We start from the raw sequence: 17865 nt of genomic DNA on the forward strand, positions 1-17865 counted from the left end.
ATACTACATCCCGAAAGCTGAACTGATGTTTAAGGACACAAAACAAAATCAGCTTCTTTTCTTATCTTAGAGCCTCATATATCGTCTTTGTACACAGACTTATTCTGTCAGTAACGTGTTGTATACCTTTTCCACCCACTCCTTGCAGTTTTAAGCGCTTAAATTAGCGTGCTGATTGAAAAATAATTGCAAATGCCCTTTTGCTTTGCTGAAGATTGTCCGTTTTCTTTATAGAAGTTTGTTGTCTACAGCGTTAAAAGAAGGGAGGAAGATTTAAAGTTTAACGTCATTAGAGAGAGGACACAGGCTTGAAAGGCGAAAGGAAATCAACTGTGTGTTTGCGTTACCGGTTCAGAGAAATCACGGAAAATCTAATCTAGATGGCTGGAGGCGGATTTGAATCGCTGTCTTTCGAATTCGGGTCCCGTGTATTAACAATACGCCACTTCAATCACTTCTGTAGCAGTATTCTAATTTAAAAAATTCACCAAACTTTCTCTATTATATAGCCAGCCGCGGTGGTCTCGCGGTCTAGGCGCGCAGTCCGGAACCGTGCGACTGCTACGGTCGCAGGTTCGAATCCTGCCTCGGGCATGGATGTGTGTGATGTCCTTAGGTTAGTTAGGTTTAAATAGTTCTAAGTTCTAGGGGACTAATGACCACAGCAGTTGAGTCCCATAGTGCTCAGTGTCATTTGAACCATTTTTTTCTCTCTATTATAACACCAGGTACTGTTTACACATGCGGGTGTCTGCAATTCATTTGATGAACAAAGATCCTATATAACCACGTTTGTACACCAACCATAAATGTTAGTTCGTTAGCTCTGACTTCTGTCGGTTGGCAAGGTGGATGTCTTTGGCTTCTGAAAAATTCACGAAAGTCAAAATCGGCAAACAAAATGGTTTGGCATCGCCAGCAATACGTTTACACCATTTTCACCTGAAATATGAATGAGATTTTAGTCGGTTCCGACATTTAATCGCATGCATAGTGTAATTCCTATATTGTCAAAGATAATAATGGCATGTATTTGCTGAAAAATATTCTTTGTTTACTGCCAAGATATATACAAGGCTAGAAATGCCAGACGTTAGTAGAGAACCGCAAGATAGTTTTGTAATGTAAACTTTCTCGCTGTAGACGTTGTTATAAGGACATTCAGTAGATAATTATCGTATGGCAATAATACGAACTTTGCGTGGCAGTTGTATAGTATTTAGCATCTAGTTTGCTCCACAAAATAACTCTACCTTAATCATGTGCGCAATCGAAATTTCAGCAAACCCACGTACTAAAGGATAATTTACTGACTCTTTTCATTAACTTGCTCTATATTTGACCTATAAATTAAGCGTGAACAAGCGTTATGACGTGCATGAAATATATTACCATGACTTTCATAATCTGAGTCTAAACTAGATACCACAACATTATTTAAGTAGAAAAAAGTACTGTAGTCGATTTACGTATTACAACCGTCTCCGTCACCCAAAGTACTTAACGAACAAATTACGCCTAGGCACACTCATCTCATAGTTAATGCAGCTAACATGGGTAATTTTATTTCCTGTTTGTGATTGTATGCTACATGAGAGGAAATGCAGATGCCAGCCAAAAACTCGAATAACTGTGCTACTTATTTACGTAAAAACTGTTTTATAATCTACAAACAACGCATATCAAAACAAAATTGCATCATTCTAGATCTGAAGACACCTTAAAGTAAAAAAGCGAAACGCGTCTGGAACATATAAAATATATTGTAGCATGAAAAAGGCCTTTTTTATTTACGAAAAGAATATTTATGAAGTTATTTAGTATTAAAAAAGCAAACAGCTGATAACTGTCAGAAAACAAATGTACAAAACTCGATCGCTGTGGTTTTAAATTACGATAGCGACCCATTTTTCAGCCACACAAATTCATGCATACATGGTACATGCAGCGTTTTTTCATTAAAAAAAAATCGTAGTTTCATAAGAAACTTAACCGAAATTCAGACGTCGTAATAGACCTGTATGATTCAAACTCGTATGCAGATCGGCGTGATAAGACGATGTTATCACTTAAAGAGCATCTGCTTGTGACTCGAAATATCTGGAAGGCGCGCGCCAGTTTCAGACGCCGCTACCGCTCGTTCCAAACGTGTAAGTTACTTTCTTTCGCACGATGTTGGTAGCACTGGCATGAGCATGTATATAAACCGTAGCGCGGGCTCGCGAAGCACAGTTTACCGCAGACACAGATTGTGTGTGAAGAGAGCTAGTGTTATCGAAGAGACCGCAGCGTTTTTACTCGTGAAAGGTAAGTGCGCAAGTGAAATGTGGTTGTTGCGATGGTGTTCTGTCTTGTTTACTCCCTAAGTTTGAATGAAATAATGTTGGTGATCTGATTTAGAGATCAGGCAGGTGTGCACTATATGGCTACAGAAAGTTCCGGCACCAGAAATTTTGTGACCTGCGGTTACGTAACATTTTTCTTTTGCGACTATTTTTGTTAACCAAGGGTCCTGTAGCATATCAGTAAACTGTTCAGTAGTGATTCGTTAGTCTGCATGAAGTAAGTAGCTATAGAAGTGAGTTTAGTTTACTCATGCGGGTGTTTAGTTGTATCTCTTGTTAGTACAGTGGGAATTATTGTTAGTATATTACAAGTGACTTAAATCGCTCCGTTATCGTTGCAGATGGCTTTGACACCGATGATCCGCCACTTGTTGGACGATGTTGACCGTCAGATGTCATTATTTGACCAGAACTTCGGCTTGGGGCTGACACACGACGACTTGCTTTTCCCTCGTCTGTCTGTCGTTCCTGCTCTGTCTGGTTACTACAGACCATGGCGTCATTTGGCAGCTCGTAACTCCGGTGTGTCTACCATCCAGAACAACAAAGATGGGTTCAAGGTAAGTGAATGTCACGGTATAACATAACACTGTTTTGAGCTGCTATATTCGCAGCGTCCAAGAAAGGAAAAAAATATTGCTACTTTTGCGGTTAATGGGTAGAGCAAGACAGCAAAGTTATCGCTGGCGGACCTTACGACACTGTTCTTGTTGCAGGTTAATCTAGACGTCCAGCAGTTCAAACCGGAGGAACTGACGGTAAAGGTGGTGGGCGACAGCGTGGTGGTAGAGGCAAAACACGAAGAGCGTCAAGATGAGCATGGTTACATATCGCGCCACATGCAGCGTCGTTATTTGCTGCCGAAGGACGTAGTGACCGAACAGGTGCAGACACAACTGTCATCAGACGGTGTACTCACAATCACGGCACCAAAGAAGGTATGTATCAGAAGATGACGTTGATAAACTACCTGTAAATTATAGTTCATATTTGCTTGCAGAACTGTATGTAGAAGTTCCTGTAGAACGTGAAGTGGAGTTATAACGATAATTTGGCGTGTGAACCAGAGAGTAGTCATCTTCTCCAGAAGTCTCATACAGAAAATTTGATGACCTTGTAGTGGAAGTGATTGTAGAGGAAACATTTGTAAGAGCCTGTAGGTAGCAATTGGTAGTAATCTGCAACTAAGAGGTATGATACTGTTTCCAAGGCAAACAAGATCCTCAGGCAAACAGGTGAACATTGATGCAATGTTGTAAGTCTGCGAGGGATCCATATTGATTGCAAAAGATTTCAGGGTTGTTCAAAGAGTAGCAGCAAAATATGTTAATTTTTGGTGGTGTGGTGGTGTCACTGGCACAAAAACACGGAGATGGGGCAAACTGTAGGAAAAAAATGTAGGTCAAATATGCTTAGGGCTTACAAAAAATTACTGAGCATATATTTTCTGGATTAGCGGTGTCTTTATCTGGAGTAAGTGTGTGGGAAGTGACAAGTAAATGCAGTCCAAAGTATTTGAGATGGTGTAAATTCTTTAATTATATAGTGGTAAATGAACAGGATTAATATGTGAATATTATAGAAACAATTCGTGTCAAATATTCACACACAACCATGAAAGCTTCATATTGTTAACAAAGAAAAATTAAATGACCGAGAAACTCATTTTTACTCCAGAGAACCATAAACTAGTGTTAAATCTGGACACTAATTTTTTTTTTTTCTTGTTTTCAGGCTCTCCCTCCAGCAGAGGGCGGTGAGCGTGTGGTACAAGTTGTGCAGACCGGTGCTCCAGCAGTTACCAACCAGCAGCAGGGAGGAGAGAAGATGGAGCAGTGATATAATCCATTGCTGGTGTAAAAACTTTAAGTTTTTGTATGGATTATTTGTTTTGTATTCTCATTGTACTTTCATTCAAGAAATTTAACACTTTATTTTTCTGCTTCTCGTGATGGATGTGTTATGTATGTGAAAGACTGCATTTAATGATTTGTGAATCGCTTTAATTTTCTGTAAGTGTAAAGCAAATTTTCATGCACAACTGTTAGAAGAATGCATTTTGTGTACCATTTGTAGTTATGCATAATTCTCACAATTGTAAGACTGATAGTATTTGTATCGATGTTCAATAAACCTTTTCTATGTTAAGTTTTGTATCTTTTATTTTAAACCTCCTCTCATTCTAGTAATTGTGACTTTGCTGGATCTTGGCTGTTGCACAGGGCTAGATGGAAACCTATTTAAAACAGAAAAATTTATGTGAAATAGAAATGTTTCTTGAAATGAAAGATTAATTTCCCATTAAAAGGGGTGCTAAGAGATGATATGCCCAAACTGTTGCAATGAGATGAATAATACAATCTGATCACTTTAGCCACTGGTACGACAACATTTCACTTTAAATTTGAATTGCTACAAAAACTGTCTGTGGTGTTTAACGTATTTTCACTAATCTGTAAATATGTAATGGTAACATTTCTTGATTCATGTAGGAAAGAGAATTACCCAATAATTGAATAATTGTTGTAAAGGACTGTGCTACACACCTAACAATTATGTTTTGTTTGGGCTTACAGGAGTATCAATTTCAAAATTACACTTTTTACTGGAGCCACAGCAGTCACTTAGGCTGTATTTTGAGGCTTGAATTGTTTAGTATAATAATGGTTTTATACACTATAAACTGTCAACATTTGTATTTTTCATTGTGTGGTAGTGAGTCCTTATCAGACTCTGTGGATAGTTGCAGTTGCAGGCCCACACAAATGCAAAAGTTTATGTAACAGTTGGGTTGGCCAAGTATAATATACCATCTTGACATTAAAGTTGGCAATAATATTAGCCAGTTTTCCCTGCTTTTTTTTTGTGGTTTTCACTTGTAGTGACGGCTAAAGTATATGAAAAAAATGACTAATCACTGTTATTTGAATTCTCTTGCTCCAGTAATCAGACACCCCCCCCCTCCCAATCTCTGTATGCAAAATGCAGCATTTAGTTGTTTTATGCTTTCTTTTTCACTAATGGTGTTCACAGGTATTAAATCTTTATTTCTGTTTTACTAAGTGGATATATTTTTGTTTCTCATTGTTCCTAAATTCATAGAATTACTCTTTTTCCTTTCAAGACTAAAGAATGGGATTTTTTTATAGTTATTGAGTGGAACAAATTATGCAGTTCAGCTACCAGGAATGTTGCACTAAAGATGAAGACAATATGTGAATGTTTGGCTAAAGAAATGTACGAATTCTACTGTTACAACAGTGGTGCTGATTCCCTGTATTCTACAGGTAGTTTATCTCTCTAATGAGATCTATTGCACAACATGTGTAAATTAATAAATATCTGTATAGATTTATGAAAGAAGTGTCACAAATATTCACTGTAAAATTATTTGCAGTAACGTTTTATATGCTCTCTGCCTTAGGTAACTGTGCTAGTCCCATACAATTTTTCTCTGAGGGTGCTGGTGGCCCCATGGTGTAGTGCCCTAAAACATTATTACTATTATTATTATTATTATTATTATTATTTCCCCAAGTCAATATTAACTTGGAGGGTTCACAGAAATATGAGGCACCTGTCAACACAATGCTGACTGAAACTGAGTCCAAACACAAAGCTTCACCAGGTGATGGCACTCTGTCTCATGAAGGAGAACCTTTATGGATATGGAATCAATCAAGGAATACATTAACAAAGAGAAGCAGTTGTTACTAATGGAGTCAGTAATTAACTATTGTTAAACTGTGGTGTAGATTTTCTATTTGCACTGTGCGGGCTCAATGTACTAAGCAGCTGCTATTAATCTGCTACTAGTTATTTATTTTTTGTAGGGTTATGTGGGTATTTATCAAGGGAAGCAGTACATGACTATTCAGTCCTTGATTCTATATGAGTAAATAATTTGAAGAAAGAAGAGAGAATCAGAAATGGTAGTGATTTACTTTGGAATTTGTAAGGATTGACAGTTTTGCCCTTGACATCTGCTTAGCTATGAATCGTAGACAAGGAGTCAGTCTACTTGGAAATTAGTATTCTGACATGCGTTGTGTCTGTGGAAATCACAGTTCGTTTAAAATTAATATGCTTCTTGTTAATAATAGCTGACAAGAAGGAATCAATGTACTAGCCTTCTTCTGGGTCTGCTGATGTACTTTAGCTGTGTGGAGTTGCTTATATTTTGTCATTGCTGCTCAATGAGTATGACATTTTGTCATAATTTTAAAAAGTTGTCGTTAGGACTGGTCACTTGATGTGGACGGAATGGGAACTTCATTATAATAGGTTTTTATGCTACTTACTGAACATAATAGTTTTATGGCTCACATTTGCTGAATAAATATTTACTTCACCTGCAGTGCCACGGGAGTTAATTCAATAAGGCTTGCCCTTAGTGAGGATGAGTGTAGGGTGGGCTGCATCCTGGGCTGTGGGTGACCTGCCTTTCTTTTTTAATCTTCCCTAACATATCTTTCTCTCCTCCCTAATGAAGGACTATTTGTTCAGAAAGCTAGACAGTGTGTCACTTTTACTGTTATATGCACGTATCAGTAGCACTACACATTTTGGCTACTGAAGGTGAGTAATGACCAGCAATTTTTTTTCATAATTTTTAGTTTTGTCAATAGAATTTTCCTTTGATACAAAAGATACACAATTGCAAAACCTGTATACAATCTGTTTATGACATAAACAATACAAGACCATCAGAGGCACTATCAGGTATAGGAGTACAATGTATCGGATGGTTTAGAAATAGTCAGAAAAGCTTGTAAAGGTGTTGCAGGGTAGGCTGCACTGAGAAATACTTGTTAGTAAAAAAAATTTGATATATTACACTGTTTCTACGTGAATTAGCAATGAAGTTAGACAGTCAGGCCATTGCGTGCACAAATTCATGGTGATGTGTTCTTTGTTTGGTTCCCTAAAACCAAAAAAGAGAGAAATACAATAACTGGATGTAGTAAGGATTGAGCCCAAGCTGTCTCTTGCATTATTATCATTTTTTTTTCTGAACAATTATTTCTCAGAACAACCAATCCTGCAACACCTTTACAAGTCTTTCAGACTGTTCACGACCATCCCATATGAAGGTCAACAAAAAGTTTCTATATGAGGGCACTGCTGTGGTGTATATGGAACATGGTGTGTCTCCATTATGGGTATATAAGCACTGACATTTGGGCAAGGATTCGTGTGGCATTCATGTCTTTCCAGCATGTGTGCAATAAATGCAAACTATGGCGACTTTATTACCTAATGCGTCCATATAGGACCAACGGGTTGCTATTCTTTTCTTGGTTGCTGAAGGATGAACAATAGTAGGCAGCCATCAGAGAATGAAGAATGTGTGTGATGGAGCACATCTGTTGAGAACCAACTGCAACAATGGTGCTGCTCAATGGCAGTGCACTTCCCCATGACTCAAATGTCATAACACGGGAGTTACAGCAACTTAAGTGGGAGACACTCAAGCACCCACCCTATGGTAGTAATCTCTCCTCGTGGGGTTATCAGACCTTCGGTTGTTTGAAAAAGGCCTTAAAGTGTTGATAATTCCTGTTGAACGAGCAGGTGCAGCAGGCAGTTACGTTCTTCTTCATGCAGCAATGCATATTTTCAACCTGCCTCAATGCTCATGGTGATTTTTTCTGATTGCCATATTGATTCAGGACTGTACGACATTCAAACAGAAACTATTTGAAACAGCTAAATCAGGTTAATGACTTTGATCTACTCACTCACCTTCTTCTGAAAAATCCCACCATAGAGGAGCGCCTTTCATCATAATGAAGACATAATTAGTAACAAATATACATGTATGACCAACACTAAATACAATTAATAGGGTTAATAGGGGACACAGAACGTATACAAAAAGGGCTGCACAGATGGTCACAGTTTTGTTAGACACCTAGAGAGCCTAATGGAAAAACTGAAAGACCTGAAATGGCAGATGATTGAACACAGATATAAACTGTCTTGTGAAAGTCTACTTACAAAGTTTCACGATGCGAAATATTCAGAGGATTAATATGGGTTTCAGAGTACTTTACTCATAGCAGAATTTACCTTCATGTATCTGATTAATACGTGTTTCTCATGTTCATACTATTCTTTATGAGGCATCAAACGTTCAGCACCAGTATTATTTGTTGATAAGTATATCGTGATAATGTTGCAATGCAAACATGAGAAACAGTGTTTGTGTAACAAACTATATGCAAATATACTGAGTGGACCAGTGATGTCAATGAAGATTTTCCCAGGATCTGTATGAATTGACATACTTCAGTTGTGACTGTATGACATTGAAGTCTTAGGGTGCCAAGTGTTTGTGTTTTGTTAAGTGCACAATTTTACATTTCTCAACATTTAAACCAAGTTGCCAGGTTTTGCATCACTTTGAAATCTTATTACGATCTGGCTGACGTGCATCTTTTTGGGGTAGGTAATTATAAGTAGCTGCATCATCTGGAAGAAGTATGCGGTTGCTATTAATATTGTCTGCCAGGTCATTTATATATAACATAAGGAGCAACAGTCGGTGGGGCACAAGTGATGTTTCTCCTACGTCAGTTGATGATTCTCCAACCAAGATAACATGCTGCCTCCTTCTTACCACGAAGTACACAATCCAGAAATTTTTTTTTGATACCCTTTATGATTATACTTTCATTAACAAACATTTGTGTGATACTTTTCAGAAGTCAAGAAAGAGGATATCCACCTGTTCGTCTCATTGCACAGCTTGCAGGATGTCACGTGACAAAATCACGGGATGGGTAAATTGTCCATACATATACTATGCAACAAATTTGCTAAATGTTACATATTCCTCCAATTGAAATGATTTTCAAAACCTCAGCTGCACACTAAGGTCTTGAGAGTGGAAGTTTTTATGGCATAAACTTTGCAGCTCAGGTATTAGAGGAACTTTAGAGGCATGTTTTTGAGCATGCAATATCTATAAGAATAACACGAAACTTCTGGAGGATTAATTTGGATTAGGGCACTTGTCGCACGTACATTTAGTTGGACCTGTTTTCTTGAGTAATAAGCATTTCTCACATTCATGCTGTTTGTACCATACATGCCTCTCCATTATTCTTTGTTGACAAACATACTGTGATAATGCAGCAAGGTGAAGAACACTGCTTGTACAACACACTGTATACGAGGGCACAGGTTCTCTTCGGTATCCTCCTCCCTCACAACCTTCAGGGAATATATGCAAGCAAGGAGAATACTTAGGAAGTCTTAGCACTTGTATTACTCCCCTCTACTTCCCGGAAACTACAGTACAGAGTTTTTATTCATTTAGTGAGAGGATAAACATCAATTCTCTGGAATACAATAAGTTCTTTATGTCACCTATAAAATTTAGTTCAAATATAAAGAAATATCTCAAAACTGACGAACTAATTAATATTAAAAAAATAAATGGAAATATTAGTCTCCCCCCTCACCCAGAAAAATTTCTATGAACACTTATGAGTACAAGATGCACATAAAGTCTATTCCCGATTACCAAAATTTATGTCTCAGGAACTATCCTAGATACAGCTATCCACTTTGTTGCCAATAGTACCTGAACTCAAAGTTCTTATGGATATATGTTTAAAAGTGCTCTGACAGCATCTGATTTCAGCTTTCCACTCATGCGTTGAGCTTCAACACCTGTGCTCCACCACACAGGGGGTTATTTGTTCACCAGTTCTTGGATAAAAGCTCTCTGGGTAGATGGATTGATCACAGAGATTGTCCAACATTATGGTCACCTGACAGATCCACTCTTGAGTGTTTTATTATTATTATTAGGGGATACACTAAGGTAAAACTGTTCAGTTCATCAGTTCCTTATGTGCAAACTTACAACATTATAACATGAATACGAGATGCTGTAGAGGCAAAGACACAGAAAGAAATTGAGTGTCACCTACAGATATTCTTCAGGCAACAAATGAAGCACATGTGGAAGAGTATCCATAGAAACATTATAAGTTAAGCTACCATCTGAAACAAACCATATAGCTGTATTTATCATAGCTCCTTAGAAATAATTTTTCTTGTAATCAGGAAAAGAGTTTATGCTCGTCATGTATAAATAGTGATGATTATTTTCATAATGATTTTTTTCTGCGCAATACAATAGAATGTTGATCACATGGACTGTCAGTGTGAACGTACAGCCAAGGATCAAATGTAGTAATCAATGGAACAGAAAAGTAACAGCTAAGTAAATATGACAGAATCCCATAATCAGCCAATAAGTAGTGAGAACTGTTACCTATTTTGTGCAATGGGATGCAAGGCCATGAAAGACTTTCCAAATGGCTTGCAAGCTAATGATGAGTGGCCACAAACATGGGGAACAAGCAGTCACTGTGCACATAAACCTGGACAGGTAACTGAGTTGCTTTGTGATACTGTGTAACCCTCGGTGATATTGTGTAACCTTGCTGCTTCTTTATTTCAAAGGTAAATTTAATACTCTTCCAGCAGATGTATTGGCAGTCAAGTTTATTATGTGGATGCTACAAGATGGAGAGATGGTTTCTTCATATAGTTACATTTTGAAGACTTCACACTTTTTATATTTGTTGTGCTATTTATAAGCAGTAGGCAAAGCCACTTAGTTTGGAAGTACAATAATATATTTTTTTTATACTTCCTCATATCATTGTGATAACAGATAAATTTTGAGAACTAAGTTTACTCTATTGTTTAAAGATGATCATGTACGCAACAGCAAACTTGGCAAGCTTTCTTGATCAAGCACTCTGTGCCAGCATTGTAATGTATTTTTCACCAGTATTCAGACCGCTGAAGCTGCCATAGGCTTGACTGACTTTAAACTGCGCATCAGCCTGTGTACAAGCAAACAGCAGTTGTGAGGCAGTCTTTGTAACAACATTATATCAAGGAATGTGAAGCAAATCATTAGCAAATTACTATAAAAGCTTCTTTCCATAAAATTAAATCAAAAGCCTATTATGACAAGGCAAAGAGAGACATTGCATATATTAAACCTGTAACAAAATTCATAGCAGTGGATCCTATCCCAAGCATCAAGCAGACATGTTGTTATTGAAACGGTCAATTCTCACACAAGGTAAAAAATGAGATGCATAAGTCAACACTAATGTTTTACAGATGTGGGAAGATGCGTACTAGAGGATTAATAGCTCCTTCAGCTCATGGTAAAAGGCGATATTGCTGGCAGTCTTTCATGTTTTGTTTTTGTGATTTTACCCTGCTTTTTAATCATTGGTGTAATGAGTGATAAGAGGTTCAAATGTGTTCTTGTACATATCTTTAATCACAGAGTAACTTGATGTGAAGAAAAAACATTTCTTTTCCCTGACCACCTCATGTCTAATTCATTTTTACCCATCACAACTGCAAAGTCTGCTAGAACATGCAAAGCATCACCCTCTGATTTCTATAATTCAAAGTACAGATTAATTATTCTACAAGTACACTTTTCAAGCTTCACATGTGTAGCTTCTATAACTGTATTCTCTACCAAACATTTATTCCTATTATCTGGTACAGTGTTCTACTGATTATTAGAAATAATACTCCTGACAATATTAGGTGTAGAATAGTCTTAATTAAGCTGAACATGTGACATTCAAGTACAGTTTTTTCTTGACAGCTGTGTGGCACACCACCATCCCCCCCACATCACTTCCACTGTTGCTATCCTCTCTACACTGGCCAATCTACCTGCTAGACCGCACTTCATGTCACATGGTACTTTAGATCGCAGCTGTACTATCAATGTCACCAGCACTGAGTCACTAAGCGTGTGCTATTTTCAAATGCAGATTCATCCAGCAGTTGTTAATTTTGCATCTGCTGAGTAGTATCCAGGTGGCTGGAATACGTATAATCTCGCAAATGGACTGTGGTCATATCGAGCCTGTCCTATTATTAAATTGTCGATTCTGTTCTCAAAGGCAGCTGATTCAAAATAAATACTACAGCCTGAAAGGTGAACTATTACTTACGGAAACGAGACACGACCATCTCTCATTCCTATCAATAAATATTTGAAAATTCTTTGAGAGGAGAAAAAAAACTGGCAATTTTCATATATAATAAACATGCTAGAATGTTTTCTTTTCCTTTATTTATTTTAATTTTATTCGTATGGAACCAGCACATTGATGGCTATTGCAAACATAAAAAGTGATAATATGACAATAATTACCAGCTACGAAATATGTTCCATGTCACAAATGTCACATCTTATACCTATTTTTTACTCTACAGCTGATATGCTACTGGCTCAAATCACTAGCAGTGTCCTAGAATTACTCGAACAAATATAAACACTTTTTCATCATCAAATATTTTAATTTTGTGTTAAAACCAGTGGCACAGCAATAGAAGTGCTGAAACAAGATGGAGAAGCACATAAGAAAGCACTATATAGAATTATTCTGCTTTTCTGGATAAATGAAAAGTTACCCAAGTAATGGCAACAACCAATAATACGCCCAATATACAAGAAAGAGAAAAAAGGACCATGTGTGAGAATTACAGGGGTATATAATAACTGTGTGGCACATACAAGATCTACACATACATTTTCTTACTAAGGCTCTTACCACACAGAGGAAAACCTTGAAGAGTGCCAGGCTGCTGTATTTTGGAAACACATGCCAATGAGGGACCAAATACTCATCCATAGACAGGAAAAAGAAAAGATGTCGGGACTTGAGGTATACAGCCTTCAACAAAGGGAATGATAGTGTATGCACCAACAACATATGAAGGATAATGGAAAAATAAGGGGTACCTTCGAAACTACCCAGAATGTGCACTGATAAAACTAGGGTTGAAGACAGGGACTTTTGATGTTTTGTGGTGGAGACAGTCGCCAAACAGGGGGGACTGCATCTTCCCCAGCCTATTTAATTAGATATTGGTGAAGGGTCTAAAACTAGCAACATGAAATGGAGGGGGTGACAATGTATGTGGCCAAGTGAAACTGTTCACATTTGCTGATGATAATATCATTATAGTGGAGGAGGAAGATGAACTAATAAGCACAACTAGAGCACTGATTTTGTCCATTATAAGTGGTTTTGTGAAAGCCTGTGACTGTGAAAAGAATAGGTTTGTTTATAAATAACTTTTCTAACAGCAGTCATGTGTTTCTTTTATTCATCTTTTACAAAACGCATTTCACAAAATTGTACCAATTTTCAAGTGCTTTTGCTCTGAGTACTATAATATTTTTACCTAATGTATTTGATGTGTGAGGTTCTGCTTCGTTTTGTTGAGTTTAAGTATTCTTATGGTCCATTGAGGGCAACAGCAGCTGAAGTAATCCATGTTCCAGAAATAAACTGCTTTCAGCTGTGTATCATCCATTTGTGCAGAATCTCACACATATTAAACATCACACACTTTTCTGTGCACTGTATACATCCACATTTTCTGCTGTGCACAGAAAATTGTGTGTGGCATTTAATGCGTGTGAGACTCTGAACAAATGGATCATACACAGTTGAAATCAGTTTATTTCTGAACCACGGATTACTTCAGATGCGTTTGCCCTCCCTCAATAGACCATAAGAAACAAAGTCAACAAAATGAAGCAGAATCTCACACATCAAATTCATTAGGTAGAAATGTTATAGTACACAGAGAAAACACGCTTGAAAATGGGACCCATTTCCTGAAATGCGTCACGTAAAATATGAATAAAAAAATCATAACTGGTAGCAGAAAAGTCGTAAAATTTGAAAATTTCCCTGCGAATCAACTGTTCAAAAAGATTTCGGGCTTGCAGCCAGTCGCCGTAAACTTCATTGCATGATATTTCGGCTGGACAACTGCCAGCCATCTTCAGGTGAGCCGAATGAGGACTGACGAAGATGTTCTCCGCTCCAGCTTATATAGTGTGCTGATAGTACTGCCGCACATGCGTTGCAATTGTGGAGGCAGAAGGGCCACACCGCCCAGCGGCAGTGCCCTCGCTGGTGAAACTGCAGTACTCAGCTGCCGTAGGTATTGTCGCTGGCCACAGCTCTTGAAGTCTTCTGGCGTCTTCGCCTCGAGCAAATTTCGGAGATGACGGGATTCCATGCGTTATTCAATTGGTAACCACTGTCACGGTTCATTAGATTTCCCACAATGCGTATCTCAACTGATTCTTTGATAATGGAGTCTCAAAAAGATGTTGAAGTGGCCAAAATCGAAGTTTTGTCATACTCCATTGAATGTCCGTTAGAAATAAAATGTACCGTGACTGTTCAATGGAGTGGCAATGAACTGACTTTGATTCATGTGGCCAATCTATTAAGTTCAAACCAATTCCCTTGCACGTTTTCAGATAGTTTGTTGAACAAAATCACACCACTGATATATGGCATTTGATCTGTCATTTTTACTTTTGTTCTTTTCTGAAAATAGTTATATTTTGTTCTGGTGTTGTGATAATGTACATCACTGCATCTGATAACTTCAGCTGGTCGACTCATAAAAGATGTAAGTAATTTAAATATTTATGAAGAATATATTGTTAAGTATTTGTGCTGTACAAACACTTCATGAGATGAGTCTCTCTGACCCATCTCAAGTATAAATCTTATTGCTTTATTCTGTAACAGCAACATTCTTTTTAGGTGGACATTAGCTACACAGCCCTACGATTTAGTCTCATACTTAAGAAAGGGGTAAAACATTCCATATTAAATTAGTTTTTGTGTCTGGCTAGGAACTATATTTGCAACTTGCTAATGAGACTTTAGCCACTTCTTTTTTACATACAAAAGAAATGTGAAATTTCCTCCATACCATAAGGTCGTATGATACACAAATCATATGTAGAATATTTGAATTTGAAACTGCCTTGGTTGAAATTTATTCTTTAATTAACTAAATGTTTTTTCTTTGGGGAATCTTCAGATTATATATAGGGGTAACTAAACAAACAAAAATTACGGTACGGTCCAAGCTTGCACGATCCTAAATGTGGATAAGGAATTGCTACTGACCTCAAAATTTTCTTTCTACAACATTTGAAAAAAAACATAAAAGGGCTCCGTGCTAGATTGAAGCATGTGTTGAATCAGATGAACCCACAGAGATGTAGTAAAAATCAACTAATATATAATACAATGCTAAATAAGCAAGCAATGCTCCACAAAGGTGAAATGCGCCATCAGTAGATGAATAAATTACAACCAAGACTGGCTTTAATTTTGTTTACAGTTGCATTTCTGTTGCCAAGATGTTACACATGTTATTTACATTGGTGTGGTGAGAACTGCCTCTTTTAAATACTAATAATTAAGACTTGGTGACATTCACATTAAGGCCATGATCATTGAAATATTTCATTAACTCTCTTACCTCACTAGTAGCACAGTATTTCAAATCATTCCACTCTCTACTACAGAATAAGGCTGAAGTGTCATCTGTGCAGTATATAGTCTGGGACGTAATGGGTTATGCAATGTCGTTAATATATATGAGCAACAGAAAGGGACTGATCATTGATCCCTGTGTTACTGGTCCATTAGTGGATTAGAAGTTCATAAATTTTTCACCTAATTTTGATGTCAGTTTAGTGCACTGCTTACAATTCAACAAGTATGTTGCTATAAGATTGTCATAGGCAGATGTGGGTCATAAAACATTAACTTTGCATCTCACAATCATATTGGAGACAAAGTGGGATTTGAGGTATCCATCTCAGGCATGCTGGTGGCTACAGGCATGGGATGAGATGGTGATGGGGTCAAACTATGTTTTTTTTTTATTTTTTATTTTTTTTAAAAAAGTTTGGGTCTTTGTGGTTGGAGAAGTATAAAATGACTTGGATGTTGGGCTGATTTTTGGTATGCTTTTAGATTAGATTAGATTAGATTCAGTTTTCATTCCAGAGACCCAAAAAATTTAATGATTCTTGTGGGTGTGGGGCATGTCAGAAGGTATAACATTAAAAACATAAAACATCTGAATATAATACTTACTACCCTGACCATTTGTTAGGAGATAGTCAAAATAGGTTAATACTGGAACAGCTAATATTTACAGAATTAACACGCTTTCAGAATGAAACACTGTTATGCACTATTAATAAATTTATCATACACAAAATATCTAATCTTGACTGCTGTGACCAAGTGTTGTCAAAACTGAAATCTGACCAATATTTATAATTAAGCTGGCTTAACAGTCTCTGTTAAGATATTCATCCATGGAGTAGAAGGAGTGGCCTATCAAAAAGTCTTTCAAACTCTGTTTAAACTGTGCTTTATCTGAATGGGTGCTGGCAATTTATTGAAACTATCTGTTACTGAATATTGGACCCCTTTTTGGACCAAGGTAAGTGATTTTAGGTCTTTATGTAGACTGTTCTTATTCCTAGTATTGATACTATGTATTTAGCTATTGGTTGGAAATAGAGATGTATTACTTACAACAAATTTCATTAAGGAATAAATATACTGAGAAGCAGTGATTAGAATACAAAGTTCCTTGAACAGGTTTCTACATGATATTCTTGAATTTACACCACAAATGATTCTTATCACACACTTTTGCACCCTAAAAACTTTTGCTCGGTTTGATGAGTTGCCCCAGAATATGATCCCACATGCCATAATAGAATGAAAGTAATGCTTCTTTATGTGTTTACATGAATACGCCGGAGACCAGATACACTGGGTTATCACTGGAGTCCTAAGACCCACTTAGGGAATGTAAAAAACATTGGTGAGGCTTGTAACCAGTTAGTAAAGCAAACAGCCACACTAGCCAAACATTCTATTATGAATACGACCCACAAAGTAATGTCTAACAATGGTACTCCAGGTCATGAATTATGAAAAAGGAGACACTTTCTGTCACAATGGAAGTGATAAACAGATATAGGTGGATACAGACTAGATTTACATGACCTTTTTAGGCTACAGTTATCACTCACATAGTTTCTGCTCTTGCCTGTTGAACATCCGAGGTGGTTGCAGGGTTGAACTTTGGTGCTGGCTGAAACTTTGTACTGAACGATGTTTGGTGGCCCCTATATACTGTATTTGGGCCTGTTTGCTTATAGATAGCGTATGGTTGTGTCGCCTTTTGTCGCCAATTCGCAATCAGCAAGCATGAAGTCAGCAGTTTCTTAATGCACATGACCCCATACTGAACTGTCGGGAATGACTGGCCCTGTATGTCTCCATGTGTTACCAGTTGATTTTTAATTTTTCTGACAACTATTCGTGATTTGGTCATTACAAGCTGCACAGGTGCATTTTTGATATGGAATGTCTTCAGTTTTTTTTCAGAATTAACCTAAGGTTTACTGTTTTTATCATTTCTAAAAATACATCTGCAGTTTGCATCACCTGGTCCAACAATACTCTTTGTGGAGGAACTGTGTAACTGCTATGGTCATGTTTGAAGCCCTTTTCTAAAGCCATATTGAGAATCGAGAAAGCAGTTTGTGTTCTGTAAAAAAGACACTTAGCTGGTACAGGATAATACTTTCAAATAT

The 17865-nt window shown here is 37.3% G+C and overlaps 1 protein-coding gene across 1 annotated transcript; it reads left to right on the top strand.

Moving 5' to 3' along the window:
- The first annotated feature begins 2220 nt into the window (after positions 1–2220).
- Positions 2221–4493, top strand: LOC126284817 (protein lethal(2)essential for life-like). Its single transcript, XM_049984027.1, has 4 exons — positions 2221–2307; positions 2687–2905; positions 3062–3283; positions 4080–4493. The coding sequence occupies exons 2-4, from the start codon at positions 2687–2689 to the stop codon at positions 4182–4184; spliced, it is 546 nt and encodes a 181-aa protein (XP_049839984.1). The 5' UTR covers positions 2221–2307; the 3' UTR covers positions 4185–4493.
- Positions 4494–17865: the final 13372 nt, after the last annotated feature.

Source organism: Schistocerca gregaria, chromosome 8 (genome assembly GCF_023897955.1).
Source record: "Schistocerca gregaria isolate iqSchGreg1 chromosome 8, iqSchGreg1.2, whole genome shotgun sequence".
Lineage (NCBI taxonomy): Eukaryota > Metazoa > Arthropoda > Insecta > Orthoptera > Acrididae > Schistocerca > Schistocerca gregaria.